The sequence below is a fragment of the Zeus faber genome (genome assembly GCF_960531495.2).
Source record: "Zeus faber genome assembly, chromosome: 19".
In the NCBI taxonomy this organism is placed as follows: Eukaryota; Metazoa; Chordata; class Actinopteri; order Zeiformes; family Zeidae; genus Zeus; species Zeus faber.
In genome coordinates, this window is record NC_137206.1 from 19,125,965 (window position 1) to 19,144,764 (window position 18,800).

An 18,800-nucleotide genomic window follows, 5' to 3' on the forward strand; every position below is an offset into this window, starting at 1 on the left:
TTTATTTATGACTAGAGAAGGCCTTTCCATTGCTCCACAGTCCAACAGTCCAAAACTTTACAGCACTCGTGCTGCTGTTTGGCAATCGGCTGTGTTGATTTTAGCGCCGTCTACTTGGCCATGAAAATCCAATTTCATGGAGTTCCCGACAAACACTTACGCTCACATCGCTTCCAGAAGCAGTTTGGAGCTCAGGGATGAGCATTCAGCTCACGGTGGTACGATTCTGTAAAACGGTGTGGCCCAACACCTTGTAGCTGAGCTGTTTTGGCAGCTGGATGTTCCCACATCACAGAACAGAACAACAGAACAATCTTTATTCGTCACACAGCACACCACACATGCACGCACACACACACACACGCACACACACACGCACATGCTTTGGATGGTGGCCGGTGAAATGAGGCCTCTGCGTTTAACCCATCCTGGCTTGTCCTTCCTTCGGGGGCACAGCCAGGAGCAGTGGGCAGCATTCGTGGACACGCCCGGGGACCTGGTAATGAGTGTCCATCGCTGGTCAGACAATGTGTGCATGTTTTTGGGGGGGGGGGGTCCTTACTGACGTTAGGTGGAGGAAACCCCATGTGAGCACTGGGAGAACATGCAAACTCCACATAGAAAGGCTCCTATTCTGGAGATAACTTGCCCGGAGCACAGTTCCAACAGCGCCCCAGGCGGGAATCGAACCAGGACAGCAACGCTTACAGTGTAATGGGGCAGCTCTGGCAGGGGAGAAATTTTAAGGTGTGACCAATTGGAGACTTGGTTCAATACAGCCCATTTTACTCCTAATCCTGGTCTATGAAGATTGTAGAAATGGTTATTGGTGAAATAATTCCACCAATTAGGGTGTAGACACACGTGGAAATACAGTATATCATGTACTGAATACTCAATTTTGCAGTATTTGACATTGAGTGTGTGTGTGTGTGTGTGTGTGTGTGTGTGTGTGTGTGTGTGTGTGTGTGTGTGTGTGTGTGTGTGTGTGTGTGTGTGTGTGTGGAGTCAGATGGGGAAGGCTCCCATGTGTTCAAGGTGACTCCTAAATGCGGGGTCCTCAGACCTCTGGAGTCTTCACACATTAGCTGCCGAAAACTACTGCACATCAGCTTCACTGCCAGGTAGCAACCACTTCATATGGACAAAACTGGAGTTCTTCAAAAAAAAGGGGGGGGTTTAGTATGAGAACTTTCTTTTGACATTATTCTTGTATGTGTTCTAGTGAAGCGAGGGACTTCAGAGCCTGCGTGACGTTTGAGGGTGTTTTTGCAGAACCGCCCGTCTCTCTGCACGTCAAGGGAAGAGGAACCTTTGATGAAAACTTCAAATCCGACCTGGTTTCCTTATATAATCATACTCCATCACTTTAAATCTAAATGACCATCTGCTGTTTGTTACTCGTTTAGAACGAAATGCTTTTGTAGACGTTTAGGAAAATACATTTATTGAGGAAAAGTCAATTGTGAAGTCCTTGTGAGCTCTGCATTTTGAAAAATCTGCTTTCACATTCACATTTTAGATTTACTGAGTGATATCCAACTCAATACCATTTCAGATAAAGTGGTTGTAATCACCTGTTAATACATAAAAAAATCTCCACAAATCTGGTTTGTCCCTATGATGTACAGTATGTTGATAAACACTTAGTAATTAAACCCTAAACATTTATATATCTACAATACACCTACAGCAGTCAAATAGAGAATAAAACACGGCTTTAACAGTGAACTCAAGACTATGTCTTCCATGAAATAAGACGCACTTTAATTAATCATTTTAAACAATAAATTATATACAATCATAACAAAAGTAGATTAGCGTTGCCGTTAGCTTGCTGGAAATTGACTATGCAGGTCAGAATCATAATAATACAGAAATGAATCACGGATAAAGAAGTGCTGTTTCGTTGTTCGCTGTTTGTTCTTAACATTTGAATTAATTTGAAATCGCTCCCTCAGATCAAACCGAGAATTGCTGCCGATTCTTTGACTTTTTTGTCTTCCTCTAAGGCCCGGGGTACTCAAAGACGGCGGCAGCTCCCATTCCGGTCCCAATGCACATAGAAACCACACCGTACGCCCTGGGGGTGGGGGCAGAGAGAACAAAAATCACACAAGATGAGAAATTCTCGAAAAAAATCTTGTTACGGTCCTTGATATTCCACTCAGTTCCGCCTGAAGGTTTCGATAAGACAAGTCTTGTGCTTTTGCTCCAGAATGTCACCAGATCCCTAGGTGTCGGCCCGGCGGGGGCGACTGACCTTCTTCCACGGCGCCGCAGCTCGTTGAGCAGGGTGACGACCTGACGGGCCCCCGTGCAGCCCAGGGGGTGGCCCAGTGCGATGGCTCCTCCGTTTGGATTCACCTTCTCCACGGGGATCCCCAGCTTCTCCACACAGTACACAGCCTGAAACGTAGCCGCACAGCAGCACAAGAGCGTTCTCTGAGATCCAAATCCACTTAGTAGTTCTCAGACAAATAGGGACAAGGCCACAAAATGGGATTTTGAGGACTGCGCGGGATAATCTGTTGGCTCGTACAGCACTGATTCATTTAGAGAAGGACTGAGCGATGTTGACAATCAAAAATAACAATATTTTTTTCAACAAATCACTTGATCTCAAAAATATTAAAAATGTTGCTATCAAGTTGAGTATTGCTGCTTTCATGTTATTTACAGATATTGACTAGAACAGTCTATGAAGTAAAGAAATTGCATTACTTAACTCTAGTGCAGTCTTAAAAGACAAACATATTTTGTTGCTTATTGCCACACCACCTTTTTGTCATTAATCTCCATCTGGTGCATAGAGCACATTTTGTATATTCTTATATATTTAATTAAAACAAATGTTGAGGCTGTTAGGAATTCTTTAACTATACCACTCATCGGATTGCACTACTATTCCCCAAATATTACCATGAGAAATTCCTTGTACAGTACATGAAAATGTACCTACCCTAATAAAGAGTTTCAGATTTAACTATTGTGATATTACCATAACCAAAAATACAGACAATATCTAGTCTCATATCCCTATAGCGATATATCACCCAGCCCTAAGCCTAATTAATTATAAAAGTAATTCGTGACACTCCTGTGATGCTTACCTGGCTTGCAAAGGCCTCGTTGATTTCAAAGACGTCGATATCAGCAACAGTGAGTCCTGTGAGAGGAACTCAGCTTTCTTAGAAGATCCTTTTAGGATTTGTGGATTTTACACACACACACACACACACACACACACACACACACACACACACACACACACACACACACACACACACACACACACACACACACACACACACACACACACACACACACACACACCTTACCAGCCTTCTCCAGTGCTGCAGGAATGGCGTAGGCCGGTCCGATCCCCATGACATCGGGGGGCACCCCCACCACGGCGCTGGCCCTGAGGACCCCCATCACCGGGAGACCCCAGGACTCCACCAGGGACCTCCGGCCAACCAGCACCGCCGCCGCTCCGTCGCTCACCTGGCTGGAGTTTCCTAAAACAGGACAACGGACTTAGTTGAGCAAGGCTGAGTGTCTCTAGCTCGGTAAAAGCCATGGTCCGTGTTTGGAGTCCGACCTGCCGTGGTGCTGCCGTCAGATTTAAAGGCTGGTCGCAATTTGGAAAGACCGGCCAGCGACGTTCCGGCTCGGATCCCCTCGTCCTGAGTCACCGTGACTACACGCTCCGTCCCGTCGTCCCCGGCGACCTTGGTGGTGACTGGGACGATTTCCTGCTCGAACAGTCCACTGCTCTGCGCCCGCAACGCTCTGGTGGACACAAGGTAAAACAACGGACCTATCGAAGGTTTCAACCACTGTGCCGTGTCACACCGGTGCTGTGAGAACTCACCAGGTGTGTGGTGAAAGTGTTTCAAATTTTCCATTCAAAATTCATAAATGATGGAAACTAGCTTTTGTGTTGCAAGAACAAAATTGCAAGGCTGCACTAATTAATCAATTCCTGCCAGAATACAAGTACTGAAAGTGAGAACTATGAGTAGTGATTTAAGGTTTGACTATTTTGAGAGGCCGTTCTTGACGAGCCGCTCAATTAAAAGGGTCGTTCGATTTTCCGACTCGTCTATGTTCATTTGATTCAGTTGGTGTAACACGGTGAGTGAGGGAGGATTTGTTAATGGAATTCTCACAAGAATCATTTAATACTGTCATAAAATTATTTATTTTGGTGGATCGCAAAAATTTAATCATACATTCAGTATGAATTATGCCAAATGCCGAGACAGTCCTAGCTTGGATGTTAATTTAGTCCCCTTAAATCTACTCACCCACTCTTTTGCTGGAGTGACTTCAGACTCCCGGATCATTTAAAAGAGTTCGCAACAATCCAATCGTTCGTGAGTCTTTTGCGTCACTACCTCAGACCTGCCAGCCTTGGGAAAATATTTATCACAATAGTACAACAGGGAGTCTTCGTGGCATTTGAGTAACTGCAACTCCATCAGATATTCACTCTGTAGCCGTCTTGTTACGAGGATAACTGCATTGTATGCAAGCTACTACGGCTAACTATATACAGTACAGCAGGGGTGCCCAATACGTCGATCACGAACAACCGGTAGATCGTACGCCATTCAAAAAAAAAAAAAAAAAAAATGTTTTAACCGATCTGACCATCGTGACCAATAGCCGCAAGGAAAAGACAAAACCGTGTCAACATGATCAGTTCAGTTAGTGATTTCAAACAAAAAATGCAACTTCTGTCCTCAAAGCTGCAGCGCCATGATTTTGGGAACTTTCAAAAGCTGGCATCAGCTAGAGATCCAAAGGAAGGCGTGTGCGCAACTTGACAGTGCGACACAGAGCAGATTGAAAACTGTCTGTCAGTCTTTGACAAACGGTTTCAAGACTTTGCTTTACTCGAGCCAATCACTACATTTATGTGCTCCCCATTTAGGTGGGATGTTGAGGTTGATTCACTCGCATCAAAATTGCACCTGTTTCACCTGAACTGGACTGCAGTGGAGATGTAGATGTTGACACTACAGGCTGACATTCAGCTCAAGTCCAGGGCTCATGGACAGTTTTGGAACTTACTCACAGAGAAAAAGTACACAAACATGAGGACAAGTCCTTGACTACATTATTCGGCTCTACTTATTTATGTGAGTCAGTGTTGAAGATTATCAAGTCCAAATACCGTTCCACTATGACTGATGATCATTTGGAAGCCTGCTTGAGGCTGGCTACCAGCAGCTACTGTCCGGACTATGCAACCCTGGCCGACTCCATTCAGTGCAAGTCATCAGAGCAAGGTGATGACCATAAATGTATTTAATTCCATTGTGCCGTAAGAGTTCATGCAGTGATGAAAGTCATGCCAAAATATATTGTATATATAAAGTATACTCAGTATATATGTAAATAAATACATTTAGCATTTTTTAATGCAGGTAGATCATTTTGACCTGGTAATTTTAAAAGTAGCTCGCAAGCCGAAAAAGTGTGGGCACCCCTGCATTACAGTATGTAATGCTCGCGTGAGATGTGTCTAATAGCACGCCAGACGAGGCTACAGAATCTGTTTTTAGACCAACGCTTCGCTCCCAGTCTCCCCACCCAACAGACGCTGACTGTGAGGGGACAGAGCCCTTGTCCCCGGACACAATAACCCTAAACCCAAAGTTATTAAATCAGTGTGTTCATTTTCAACCTGTCCTCCTCTCTCTGCCTCTGGGGAATGAATGTTCTCCACCCGTTCTACCTCTCTGTGGTGCTGCCGGCGGGCAAGCGAATCACTTGTGCCCGATGTTCCCGCACCATACCCTAACTCTCGAGGGTCTGAGTAGCATTTTTAAGAAGAAAATGAAAAAAAAAAGTATGAATATAAAGAACTGTCTCCATAGAGACTGGACGTGATTCAGCTTCTCTTCTTTGCAGCGAGTGCCACGGTTTAGATCGGACTCGCCATTTTTCCGAATTCAGGAAAACAAAACATTTTTTAAATATTTGTATGATATAAATACTCGTAAAAACCCACTATTTGTGCTTTATTTGGATTTGGCCCCACCCCTACTTTACAGAAATGTGACTGCTTCCGTTCCAGCCCACTTCCATTCACAGCTGTTCCGGCAATTTGCCGGAAATTATTCTACTTTGAGAATTTTGGAAATTTGCGGAACATCACCGGCTCCCATTCTCACATGACGCCGATACGGAACATTGCCGGTAGATTTACGGCTTTCAGTGCAGGTGGTAAAGGGGCTTATGAGTAAGCATAATAATAAGCACAGTCATACATGTTAACAAGGTAGTGGTGTGGCGTGGGATTATTTCATTGTAAAAAGTGTGAAAGGTTGGGAAACACTGGTGCTCAGAACTAGTTAGAATAAAATAATAGCTTGTGATTACTTTTGATGAGAACTGAGAGCGAAGGCATCCTGCTTCTCCCTGGAGATGCCGTATCTCTCCGCCACGTTTTCAGAGGTGATGCTTAAACACACACACACACACACACACACACACACACACACACACACACACACACACACACACACACACACACACACACACACACACACACACATTAACAACCTTTGTGCACTTTCTTTGAATCAGTTTAGCAGCACAAACATTTTGAAAGACTGCGAGCCCGAGGGTAAATTCAAATGCCCACTTAGTATTCACTGCAGTTTCTATCCTGTGCAGATATGTGGTGTGTCAGTAAAAAAAACCAATGCAGAGTGGAGGAGAGTGTTGGGAGCAGGTCAGCGTGATATTTATTTAGATAGCAAGGTGGAATAGGCCAAAAGAGGAAAGAAAATAGCTGGATTTTTTTTTCTTGTGCATTCAATGCAGTGATATGCATTTTGCATTACTGGTGTAGTTTATGCAACAGGTCTGACAATTTGCAGATGGATCTAACACTAATAGTGAGTGATAAGTTCGCGATCACAATATCTGACTCCATTTCCCATAGAAATCACGTCCCCTCGTCTTTTCAGGGGAAGATTATTGATCGCACTATAATATCAGGAAAAATTTGTATAGATTAAAATGATTCAGAACCTAATATTGCCCTTAATTCTGGTCCATGCAAAAAAAGTGTGTTGTGTTTGAGAGCCCTCACCCCATTGGAATGATACAGTCCCTAGCCTTGTCGTAGTCCATCAGTCTGGAGCTCACATCGCCTGGTTTCCCAATGGCACGCAGTGACATGCTCTCCACACTGGCCAGCAAAGACAAATTTGGAGGAAAGAAAAACTGCTTTTGTGTCCTGTGCTTGGACAAACAATGACAGGTTTACCATCTACTTACCCACAAGCAAGACCCATGTCAATGGACCTGCTCCGAATAGCTCCTATAGACAACATGGCGGAGGAAGTGTTGATGAGAATAAAGTACTAGTGTACCTATTTTTAAATTAAATTATGTAAGACATTAGAATGAATTGTCAAATGCTACTTTTTCACAATCATTGCCGATTCTGAATCATTATCTTTTAGTGCTGGCTGATACTAAGTAAAGGAAATTACTTAGTGGTGGGATCATTCGTTTGGGGTCATTAAAACATAATTATTGACATATAATTCATGTTTCTACATTAGACAGTCAACATGTTTCCAATATAAAAAATATGTTTCTTTAATATCTGAGTTGAGATGACTCCTGGTATGGATTTTTTGTATTGGGGACATTCCCTAATACAAATATCTTATTTCAACCTTGATTCTGACAGATATCTGATACTTATTAGGTTATGAGTCATTTTGAGGCGTCTTCAGATCAGTACCTGCGATGTTGAATAGTGCTTGTAGCCCAGAAGAGCACTGTCTGTTCACGGTGTAGACGGGCACTGTCTCTGGAAACTCACTGCAGATCCAACGGATACACAAACAATAACGCAGCTGCAGCAAAAGGCTTTAGGGAAACATTAGAACTGTGAGGTGTTTTCACCATCCTGACCTGAGAAAGTGAGAGATTCTGGCCATCAGAGCCCCGGCTCCAGGTTGCAGCACGTTACCTGTAAAAGCCAGACAGTGAAATGACACCATAAAAACATTGTGACACCATAAAAACATTCTTTAAAAACTGGTATCCAGGTATTGCTGAATTAACAAGGTTTAAATTATGTATGTTTACAGCATTCCCTCACCCACGCATATGTCTCCTAGCTTGTGAGGCGACAGTCCCACGTCTCTCATGACAGCTTTCATCACTGCACTCAGCAGCTCGTCGGGCGTGGTGTCCTGGTGAGACAGAGGTTACGCATCACTGTCATGTCAATGACTTATGATGCTGAAAACCCCTGATTGCTTAATGTAACGTCATCGACTATGCTTTTCTGCATAGCACACATATAAATGCTTCAATTCATGACCTGCAATCTATTAACTTTGAGGTTAGAGACTGAATAAATCAATGGCATGCAGCCACTTGGTCAGGTGACTTTTCTATTCATCATTCATTTCCTTCCTCTGCGAGACTTCGGAATGTAAGTCTGAAACCTTGCTGTGTGACTGCAAAGAAACACACAGATCAGTATTCTCAATGTTTTCATCAAAAAAGGAAACGTTTCATAATTATAGGAAAGTATAATTACGGTCCTATAATAATTAACCCATTTTATTCCCACCAATAAAATGTATCATCAAGTTAGTTTTACTCTGTAAAATGTACACATTTAGGGATGTACGCACGAGCTTCACATTTCCCATAGAAATCAACTGAAACCTTGCTGTGTGACCGCAAAGACACACACACACAGATCAGATAGAGGCAATTATGACATAGAGAGAGAGGTATTTACTGGATAGATGATTCATCCCTGCAGAGAAATTGCAGTGTTACAGCAGCTCACATCAAAACAATGGGCCAGAATGTAAGTAATAGGTATAAAAAATAGCAATGGACTTAAGTCTGTGTCACACATTGAAAATTGTGCAAGTTTTGCATACATATATAAGAAGAAATAATAGGGTTATATACTGAATATATATAATATACTATATACTTAATATACCTTTATACCTAGTCTACTACTGTATTGCAAATGCCATCAATAATCATCAATAATCAATAATCGTGTTTTATCTGTCGAATACGATTATCATCTTTTTTTATTGACAGAAGCATGATTCCAGCAGTGTTTCATGGAGTTCCACACTGAGTACATAACAAACAATGAGAAGAAAGTTGCATGTTGGAGTGATTGAACTCTGTTACGGTGTCCCTGCACCAATGAACGAACGCATTCGATAGAGTGCGGTTGCATTTCCCTTGCATTTGTACAATGTCTGTTGTTTTCGACATTCTTCACCTTGAACGAACCCCTCTTGGCTTTCCCGATCGCCGTCCTCCGCCCATGGACGATCACTATGTCATCTGGACCTGCAGCTGCACCTGAGCCGCACGGGCTGACCGACACTTCTCGTTTCAGGGTTTGCGAGGGCGACAAATGGCCGAGGATCACTTTCACTCTGTGCATGGTTACCAGCCCGATTAAAGCAGAATACTTACGAGCGACACGCAACTAAACCGTTATCCAGGTTAAAGTTCAACAACAATCGATGTTGTCAGTCATTTCCGTGTTGTGGGCTGATGTGGACGGCAAGACTGGGGGGACAAAATGCCCTGAGCGCGCATTTCGCCCACGGTGTAGCGTTATAACCACGTCCCGTTGATTGAAACCAGAGACAGTTAAAAGCGTAAATGAAGTTATATCGTTGCATGTCCCGTTGTTGTTATCTAGTGAGGAATATCAAAACGTTCCCCGAATCATCGAATCCCCGAGTGAACGATATCGTTGCGCTCTCGTGTTATCTTGCGTTATGTCACATCTCAAACAATCAAAATAAAAAGAAAGATCAACCCTATGGAGCACGAAAGGTTTTTAGGCACGAAACACGCGAGTCCCGGTCTGGGCGACACGTTCCCCTCCGTCCATCCGTCCCTGCCGTACCGGGCGCGGCCGGCGGGGGGCGGTGCGGGCGCGGGCGCGGCGCCCGGGCCTCGGGTCTCCTCCTCGCGGCCGTGTGTGCGAGAACGGCGTCACCGCTTCCTGGATGTCACGTTGCCCGGTGACGTCAGAGCACACGCTCCGACCCGCGGTGGGAGGGGACACGCGCGGCGCGGCGGAACCCAGACGACCGGGAGGAGGAAAACTTTACTCCCAAAACAACACCGCCCCCCGCCCGCCCCCTCCGAGCCCTCCCCGAGCCGCGGTGCCGTCCGGATCACACGCACCCGGGGAGCGGAGGTGGCCGTTTTTGCGCGCGCGGAAAGTGCGATAAAGACGCGGCGCGGCGCGGTGTCGTGCGCTCCGCGACCGAGCGCCGTTTCCGGATTATTCAAGCCTTGTGTGATTTCGGGGGAGATCCTGCTCCGCGTCCCCCCCCCCCAACACTTATCCGTCCGGCTGCAGGGGAAAATTGTCCGACATCCATTTTCTCCCAGGATGCAGACGCCGAGATAACAAGGTAAGGGCGCAATTCCGCTTTGTCCATTTATTTTGGGTCCAGTTACGGGTAATAAGTACTTCTGTTCGAATCCCCCATAACTATTGAACCGACAGCCCCATAGTATAAAGGCCTCGGCGCTTTCCGAGATAACTCACTTTGCTGCGCTTTACAAACCCCCTTTGGACAGTTTGCAAGCATCCCCTTGTCTGATCAACTCACCATCATATTTTAGAATATCTCCATTTTTTTTTCCCCCTTCCACCAAATCTCAATCTGACACATCTAGAAGAGTAGAGTTGTGTTCATGTTTTGCTGACTGTTTTTTTTTTTTATTGGGGTTTTTTTATTGCCATCTCACAGGTTATTTTTCAGAACAGTGTGTGCGTGTGTGTGTGTGTGTGTGAGAGTTCATCTGAAATATTAATGCCGGGTCTTTACCCACATTCGTGGCACGTCCTGGAGAGAAAGCATTTCCTGTTTCTGTGGTGGTGTCTTACTCTCCCTGCAGCAGTGGTGGAGTAGCACCAGTGTTGTTGTTGTTTTTGGTTTTGTTTTTTTTTGCACTGGGAAGGAGAAATCCTCCAGCCCTCGTTATTCACTTGTCGCTATTTTATTTTTCCTTCTCAGCTGTTTCTTTCTTGTACACACACACACACACACACACACACACACACACACACACACACACACACACACAGGTCGCTTTTAGCATAAAGGAGGTGAACTTTGGTTCCCCCACCTTAGATAGCGCACATGAAATGTTCTTAAATTATATTTTAATAGACCTGTTATCAGCACCACACGGGGCCTGTATCAGTACATTGGCATGGCCGCAGAGACTCGCAAATAAGTCGTGAAGTCTTAAAGAAGCTGGGGGTGGTGGGGTGGGCGGGTGCAGAAACCACCCACAGTCAGTTATGGCCGCTTGTGCCTGCAGCTAAACAGTCCATTTAGCAGATGAGATAATGGCGAGCAGAGACGGAAACGACAACTTTTCTAATTCTGCTTTGATGGGACTGATCCAGAAGGAGGCTCTGATGTCCATCTGGAGGCTCTCTCTCTCTCGCTTGGACTAAAAGAGAACTGGGCAGAAGGGTCTTGGTCTTCAGTTGAACCTCTTGAAATCTTGAAAAGACCTTTTATTATTATTATTATTATTATTATTATTATTATTATTTATTTATTTTTTTCAGCCGTTGTCAGATGCAGTTCTGAGCTCAGTTCGAGCTGCCATTTCAGGTTCCTCTTGCTCAGCGACGACCAAAAAAGTCACGGGAGGAAGTGTTTAGGTGCTAATCACCATGGCAACAGCAGTAGTACTAGCTCTTGTCTGTGTGTGTGTGTGTGTGTGTGTGTGTGTGTGTGTGTGTGTGTGTGTGTGTGTGTGTGGTGGGGGGGATTCTGCAGCCAGCGTTGGGCCCTCTGTAGGGGTTTGCCTGCGCTTCTCTTCCCAGACGCCCACTGACCGGAGAGAGAGGCCTTCTGGGTCAAAGGTCACGGTGACTCACATCATCCGAGCGACACCGTCTCCTCTTGCGCCGCTCGGGGAACTATCTGCTGACTGTTAGAAACAGCGTAATAAGTCTGACCTGAACGCCTCCTAATTGTCAGAATGACTGTAAATCTATATTTAACTGTACGGGATTCCGGGCCAAGCACAATGGTTTTACAGCATCGAATGAAGCTCTTTATGGATAGATAAAAGAAAGGGAATTGCAGTGTTACAGTAGCTCACATCGAAACAATAGACATCTATATTAAGTTATAAGAATGGGGGGGAAGAAACCTATGTGCAGAAAACAAAAACATAACAAAACAATAAACTTAAAAATGAAGTTAAAAAAAAAAATAGAAAAAAAAGTGATATACAAGAGATCTAATAATTAACACACACAACAAAATAAACTTTTGGCTTCATTTATTATCTTGGATCTGATTAAAGCAGTTTTATTCCCTGAGAGGAAAATTATGCTTTTTGCAGCAAAAGAAAACGTTGCGTTGCTCTTTGTGTTGTCACGTTAAAAGGACATTTATTTTTTATTATTAATCATTGGGAATCGGATTCTGACTGACTCCCATTGATTAAAAAATAAAGTTTAGGTTGAAAAAAACACTGTAGTTTTCCTTTAATCTCTGCTGGCGGGACCGGTCTCACCATAAGTATAAAGACAAAGCTGCAGGAAAGCAGAGAGATAACACAGTCTCGTGGGGCGGCAGGGGACTCACAGCCGCCACTTATTTAGGGGGGGGGGAAAAAACATGCTTCAGAGCAGCATTATGTCTCATGCATTCTTTTATTCCACTGGGTTCCAGGTTATGACTCCAAACACGAAAGAAAGAAAGATTCAAGGTTTTTGTTTTGTTTTTCTTCCAATTACTGCGGAGCTTAAATAGAGAGAGAGAGGAATAAATATCAAAAAGGGACTCTTTAAAATTTTAAGCTTTGTTATTTTCCCCTTTTTTTTCCGGCTGCTTTTCATCCTGCTCACGCCAACAGTCAAACACCGGGTTTCGAGAGGAGATTCATGGATAAATGAAGAAAAGAAGAGATGCCTCTTTTTTTTTTTCTCTCTCTCCCTCTTCAGTTTGACACACTCTGTCTGGTGGAACAGGGTTTGGTGTTTGGGCGGAGGAGCGTTGTGTTACAGATGAACACGCTGGTCACAGCACGTCTGGTCATGGCATCATGGAAAAGAGCCGATTGGAACCCTGTCAGGAGCAACCAGCAGAGGAGCAGCCCCAACATCTGGATATTTTTATACACTTTTTTAAAATTGTATTTTATATATATATATATAGATTTATTTTTTTTGTTTATTTATTCTATAAGCAAGAGTATTCAAATACAATAACTGACAACTTAAAAAAAAAAAACCTTCCCACCCATATATAAAACAACTAAGGCATTAAGAAAAGAGACTGCAAAATCATAATGATAATAAAAGAATATATAATTTTAAACGCTAAATGTTTGTTCAACCCTGCTGTCAATTAGAAGACAAAACATCCAATTGATCCACTTTTTAGTGGGTTCTTTTTGGATTCTTATCTCTCATTTGTGCGACCGTCCCGTCATCGCCTGAAGAGATCTCCTCCAGGGGTCACTGCTGGAATGAGCAGTGTACATGTATCCCTTAAAATATCCTGTACTTACACCCAAATTATCTTTTCCACACTCTCCTCCACCCTTGGAATTTAACAAAGTTAAAGAGCATTAACTTTTTATTTACCTTTCTTCTTTCAAATGCTTTGTTGGCCCTCTACAAGCACCATGTGAAAGGCGCATTACAGGATCCTAGGACATTGAAATCTCATCGATGATATAAAATAGTTAAATTATGTTAAGTGACCTTGTTCTCGCGGAACTGTTCAAGGAATGCGTCTGGGAAAACAGTTTATTTTGAGCTAAATCTGCTGCCGTAACTCTCTTCTCAGAGTTGTTTTTTTGTGAAGGGAGGAAAGCCAAGGTTATGGTTGATGGATGCTCAAGACACTCAGAGAAAGCACTCCTACCATGCACGCACACGTGCCCGCGCACACACACGCACACGCACGATCGTGCACATTCAGCCTCCCGTCTCCACCAGGCTCCCACTCTTCAGATGCTTTCCAGACAGCCCAGGCTCAGTGTTGGAGAGAAGATCTTTTCTCGTTTCCCAGAATCGGGCAGGGTGGCCCCCCCGACTCATCGGGGATTGGAGGGGCCGACCCCCACCGGCGTCACTGGCCTTTTTAACAGAATAAGTTACCAAAGCTGCTCGGGGCGACGAGTAGAACCCCCAGCTTCCTCTGGCGTCGGTTCATCGTGATCGACTCACTTGGACTTTGTGACGGCGGAATCATCTGCGGGTCCGCATGGGACCGGAAACTGAGACGAAGTTGTTTTTGGGGGGTACGGCTTGACCGCCAGGGTTTTCATACATGAATGCCTCTCTGTCACCGTTATCGCGGAATCGACCAGTTAAGTAGCTTTTGGGGGGGTGTTGGAAAGCTCCCCGGCCCCCAACGAACGCGTTTCGAAACGCCAAAGCGAGGATTTCTCCGGGTCTTCGTGTGAATGATGTCACATAATGAGGTCATACTCCCCACCACACCAGGCAGCTGGGGTGCACTCCTCCTCTACTCTTCTTCTCCTTCGCCTCCTCCCCCTCCTTCTCCCTGGCCCTAGAAGAAGGGGAATTTCTCCCAGAGACCCACTGCGGGGCCTCCCTCCACAGTTTACTTAGGGAAAGAGTGATGTAAGAGCGCTGAAAGAAAGAAGTGTGTGCATATGAATTTCGTATGCATATGCACAAGCACGTGGGTGTGCGTGTGTGTGCGTGCGTGCGTGCGTGTGTACACGTGCGCTTGCTGGTGCTGCCCTGGCTGCTCTTACATTTCAACCATTCCAACAGAAATAAGATCTCAGGGTGTGGCTCCGCTTTGTACGACTCGCCGCCACATCGCATCCCACGCAGCCTCCATGATCCGTCTTCTGCATTTTAATGAAGTCTCCGTCATTTCCATACACTCCGAGATATAAGATGTCGTCGTGTTTCCCAACCGCTAGTGTGCCGTGAGAGCTTTGTTTGGTTCAGTTCGTGCAGCGCACGACAAGCGAGGGAGGACGTCCTTACCGATGGGCGAGAGTCAGAGGAGAGGCGAGTCGTTCGCCTCGTCTGCGTTCGGCTCTGAGTTGCTCATGGAATTCTCCCACAAATCATTGCATTCGCTCAAAAAGTTTTATTTTGGTGGAATACAAAGTATTGTGATCCAGTCGCCCACTCTTTTGTTGGAGTGATTCCTGGCTCCCGAGTCATTTTAAAAGATTTCTTCGCGGCGAAAAAATCGTTTGCGAGGCGTCATCACTGACTATGAGGCCATAATAATACGTTTTGTGATGTTTAAGCGGTTAACAGGATGGTGTAGCGCCGTGGCAGCAAAAGGTCTGGAAACACGGATCTAAGAGAGAGAAAACGCCTTTGCTCAGGTGAACCCTTTGTCCGCTCTGTTTGATTTCCTGTGTGTGTGTGTGTGTGTGTGTGTGTGTGTGTGTGTGCGTGTGCGTGCATGCGTGCGTGTTACTTTTGGGACTGGCCCGGTGGCAGCATGGTCTGGTGGCATTCCTCAGGGCTCTGTGTTGGGATTTTTTTTTTTTTATCTCTGTGAGGAAATGCTGCTGCAGAGTAAAAATAAATAAATAAAAGCGTGGCGGTAATTAGCATACGATCCCTGGCGAGCCTGGGCTGCAACCATAGTACCCGCTCGCCAACTATTGTGGAGATTTTGGGGCAGGCGCTAGTGGGCACCGCTCGCCTGGCACCACACTGGTGGCGGTGGGAGCGGGGGCTAAGCAGATGGGCCATCTGGTGACGTCTGTGTGTTTCTGTGTGTGTCTGTGTGTGTCTGTGTGTGTCTGTGTGTGTCTGTGTGTGTGTGTGCGCGCGCAGAATCCGCAGCCGTGTCCAAGGGGTGTTAGAGGACCACCTGTGTTTTGGCAGTTTTCGACCCTTTCATGTGTTTCAAGCCTCTCGCTCGCTCCCATCATGACCTCTCGTAACCTCGGCCGGAGCTGCAGCATCTATTCACTGTTCAACGCCACATCAATACAGTATATTTCCACATTTCAACTGGAGCCGTCACAATTACCACGTAATCGCCCGATTGCAATTATTGGAGCGGATCGCTCAATCGCATGTTTCCATCCCAATTTTGGTGGGGGATTTGGAGTGAGTGTTAGAAAATGTCCAAATAAATATAATGAGGATAAGACATCTTTCCCTCAGTTGGAGTTCAGGAAAAATCTTCCCAAAGTGTCGTAATATTAAGTTGCCAATCCGTTGCTTTTCTGCAACAGGTGAGTTAAAATGAGTTTTATTTCATGCCAAAAAAAAAGCACAACAACTAATCATCAGCTGCCCTGATTGCACCCCACAATGCTCCAGTTCTAGCAGAGGAGCTCATCTAATTGAAGTTATGATCCTGCTAAGTGTGGAGACGTTGCGGCGATATTTTGATATATGACAAAAGATTTAACGTGCTGATCTCCCAAAGGCCGGGCTGGTGGACAGTAGAGTGCCTCGTATCGATGATGTCTGCAGAACGATTAATTAAAAAACCAAAAACAAAAGGGGGAAAAACACTGAACTGGGAAACGTTTCAAAAACAAAAAATAAGAGCACACGCTGACTCAGCAAAACAAATTAATTAGACACACCTCAAATGTTCCAGTTTCCAGTCTGGAGTCTGCACCCAATCTCATACTATACTGAGGTTTTTTGAGCCTTTTTTCCCCCGCAAATTTTAAATATTTTTTTATTTATTTTATAATAACCCCCCCCCCCCCCCCCCCCCCGCAGTGACTATATATCAAAGTAAATTAAAATGTCTTCTTGCCAGTTCAGAGACGTTGTATTAGCTCTGCTCCTCCTCTGGCTCAGAGCGACATGATGACATCACTTGTGCGTCATTCAATTTTGTAACTGTTTCCAACCATAGAAATTCATTTTTTTATAGTTAAAATAATAATCATAAAAAAAAAAAAACTGCCCGCTACCCACGCTAAAACCACTTCTTTACAGTCTATGAGCCTCGTTTTCTCACTCTATTCGTTTCACACTGGATTCTCAAATAATACATTACTACTAACTACTTTATTAACTATTCTATTTTCTAAAGTGTGTGTGTGTGTGTGTGTGTGTGTGTGTGTGTGTGTGTGTGTGTGTGTGTGTGTGTGTGTGTGTGTGTGTGTGTGTGTGTGTGTGTGTGTGTGTGTGTGTGTGTGTGTGTGTGTGTGTGTGTGTGTGTGTGTCAAATTGCTTCCAGTTCTCAGGCCACGGGGTCATGACCTTCTGAGGTCCCTTCAATCCCCAATTCCCTTCGGTCTTTTAGAGATTCGGTCGCCTTTTTATTGTTGCCTCTCAAGAGTTGGCAACTCACATATTGTAAGTATTAAAATAATAAAGAAGAATGAATCTAAGGGAGACTAATGGAGCTGTCACAGTTTTAACATAAGGTGTTTGAACTGACAAAATCATTTGGCCAAATGATTCGTCGGATTCCAAATTCACGGGTCCCAATTTTTAAACAGAGTTTAGAAATATAAAAATCAAAAAGGTGAATTTGAAGATTTTCCATCGCTGGGGTTCAAGCAAATGAAGTTCCAATGTTTTAAGAAATTCCTCTTTTTACAAAAATGTAGTGGTGGAATGAAGGGATTGTGACCAGAGTGGTTGTGATGGAGAACAGTAATCCATGAACGCTGAAAGTGTGTTTTCCTCCCCCAGGGTGAGGACGCCAGTAGGTCAGAGAAGCTGAGCTCTGTGCTCCAGTCACACGGGGCCACTTCCTGATGATGACCGTAAACATGGGTGAGCGGCTGCACACGCATGTGCACGTTAACGTGGCGTGTGCACACAGGCGCACACACACACACACACACACACACACACACACACACACACACTTCCTCAGGGACAGCGTTCAGTCTGCGTGAGAAAAATAAATAAACCGTGTGAGTCAAAAAGAGAGTTTTCTTTTCTTCCCTTTTTTCTGGTTTTAAAAAACACCTTTATTTAACCTTAATAAAAACGTTATTACTAATAATAATGAAGTAAACATAACGCTAATAATAATAAAAAAAAAATTATAAAAATAAAAACACAAGGAAAAAAAATGCACCAAAGAGAGAGGGAGAGGGAGGGAGAGAGGGGGAGTGCTCTCTCTCTATCATCTCCAGATGGTCCATTCTGTATTTTGTACTGAGTTTCCTTTTGTTATTGTTCTCTCTCTCTCTCTCTCAGTGTTTGTACAGATCTCCATCTCACACTGATTGGAAGCGTTTAAAGCTGAGAATAACACGTAGACACGCACGCTTCTCTCGAACAATACAACGTTTCCCACGTTTCACTTGCACGTACCGCTGTTCTGCTCGCAAAAAGTCTTATTAGACGTTCTTGAAAAGTAGGGCCAATTTTTTTTGAATCCGTTGATAACTATTAAAAAACGTTATTAACCAGCGGCAACCGGCAGTCTGTTATTGCTGAATAATGGGCGCTGCTGTTAAAGATGACCATTGTCACAGTCACTTGTTATCCCTGCTCGTACATGCTAATGCTAACACTAGCTAGCGGCGCCATCTGGTGACGTTACATACACTACAATGGAGGACTTGAGATGAACGTGGACACGTCCAATTTCACATTAATAACAGAAAAGGATTTTTGGTTTTTTTTTGGTCAATAGCTGTAGTCAATATGTTGCAATGTCGACCATGTTGTAGTGGAGTTTTTTTTCTTAGTTTCATAATAGTTTTGAAATCATTTCAAATCAATGTTTCCGTCTCCAATGCATCCTTTCATTCAGTCCGCAGCCGTG

The 18,800-nt window shown here is 44.4% G+C and overlaps 2 protein-coding genes across 4 annotated transcripts in view; one reads left to right on the top strand and one right to left on the bottom strand.

Annotated features, from left to right (window-relative positions):
• Positions 1-1,429: 1,429 nt before the first annotated feature.
• acaa1 (acetyl-CoA acyltransferase 1) lies at positions 1,430-9,663 on the bottom strand. 2 transcript variants are annotated; one of them, XM_080020290.1, is made up of 12 exons: positions 9,305-9,663; positions 8,141-8,234; positions 7,951-8,008; positions 7,778-7,857; positions 7,303-7,345; positions 7,115-7,213; positions 6,397-6,477; positions 3,605-3,795; positions 3,342-3,521; positions 3,114-3,169; positions 2,264-2,409; positions 1,430-2,083 (listed from the first exon to the last, which is right to left on the bottom strand). In XM_080020290.1, the coding sequence occupies exons 1-12, from the start codon at positions 9,470-9,472 to the stop codon at positions 2,008-2,010; spliced, it is 1,272 nt and encodes a 423-aa protein (XP_079876416.1). In that variant the 5' UTR covers positions 9,473-9,663; the 3' UTR covers positions 1,430-2,007. The 2 variants fall into 2 exon arrangements, with proteins under 2 accessions (XP_079876416.1, XP_079876417.1); XM_080020291.1 differs by having other exon boundaries at positions 9,505-9,655.
• Positions 9,664-10,122: 459 nt separating this feature from the next.
• map3k22 (mitogen-activated protein kinase kinase kinase 22) overlaps positions 10,123-18,800 on the top strand; it is a 41,879-nt gene continuing 33,201 nt past the window's right edge. The window contains exons 1-2 of one of the 2 annotated variants that reach the window (XM_080020286.1): positions 10,123-10,463; positions 17,711-17,794. In XM_080020286.1, the coding sequence (XP_079876412.1) occupies positions 17,776-17,794 (19 nt within the window). In that variant the 5' untranslated portion in view covers positions 10,123-10,463; positions 17,711-17,775. Of the gene's footprint in view, positions 10,464-15,342; positions 15,415-17,710; positions 17,795-18,800 lie in introns of those variants that run through there. The other variant, XM_080020287.1, reaches the window with a different exon arrangement.

Excerpts from the sequence above, each read along its gene's own strand:
- acaa1 (XM_080020290.1), bottom strand. The coding sequence starts at position 9,472 with ATGCACAGAGTGAAAGTGATCCTCGGCCATTTGTCGCCCTCGCAAACC. Across the intron at positions 8,009-8,140 it reads GCTAGGAGACATATGCGTGG|GTAACGTGCTGCAACCTGGA; the intron begins GTGAGGGAATGC and ends TGGCTTTTACAG. Across the intron at positions 7,346-7,777 it reads AGCACTATTCAACATCGCAG|GAGCTATTCGGAGCAGGTCC; the intron begins GTACTGATCTGA and ends TGTTGTCTATAG.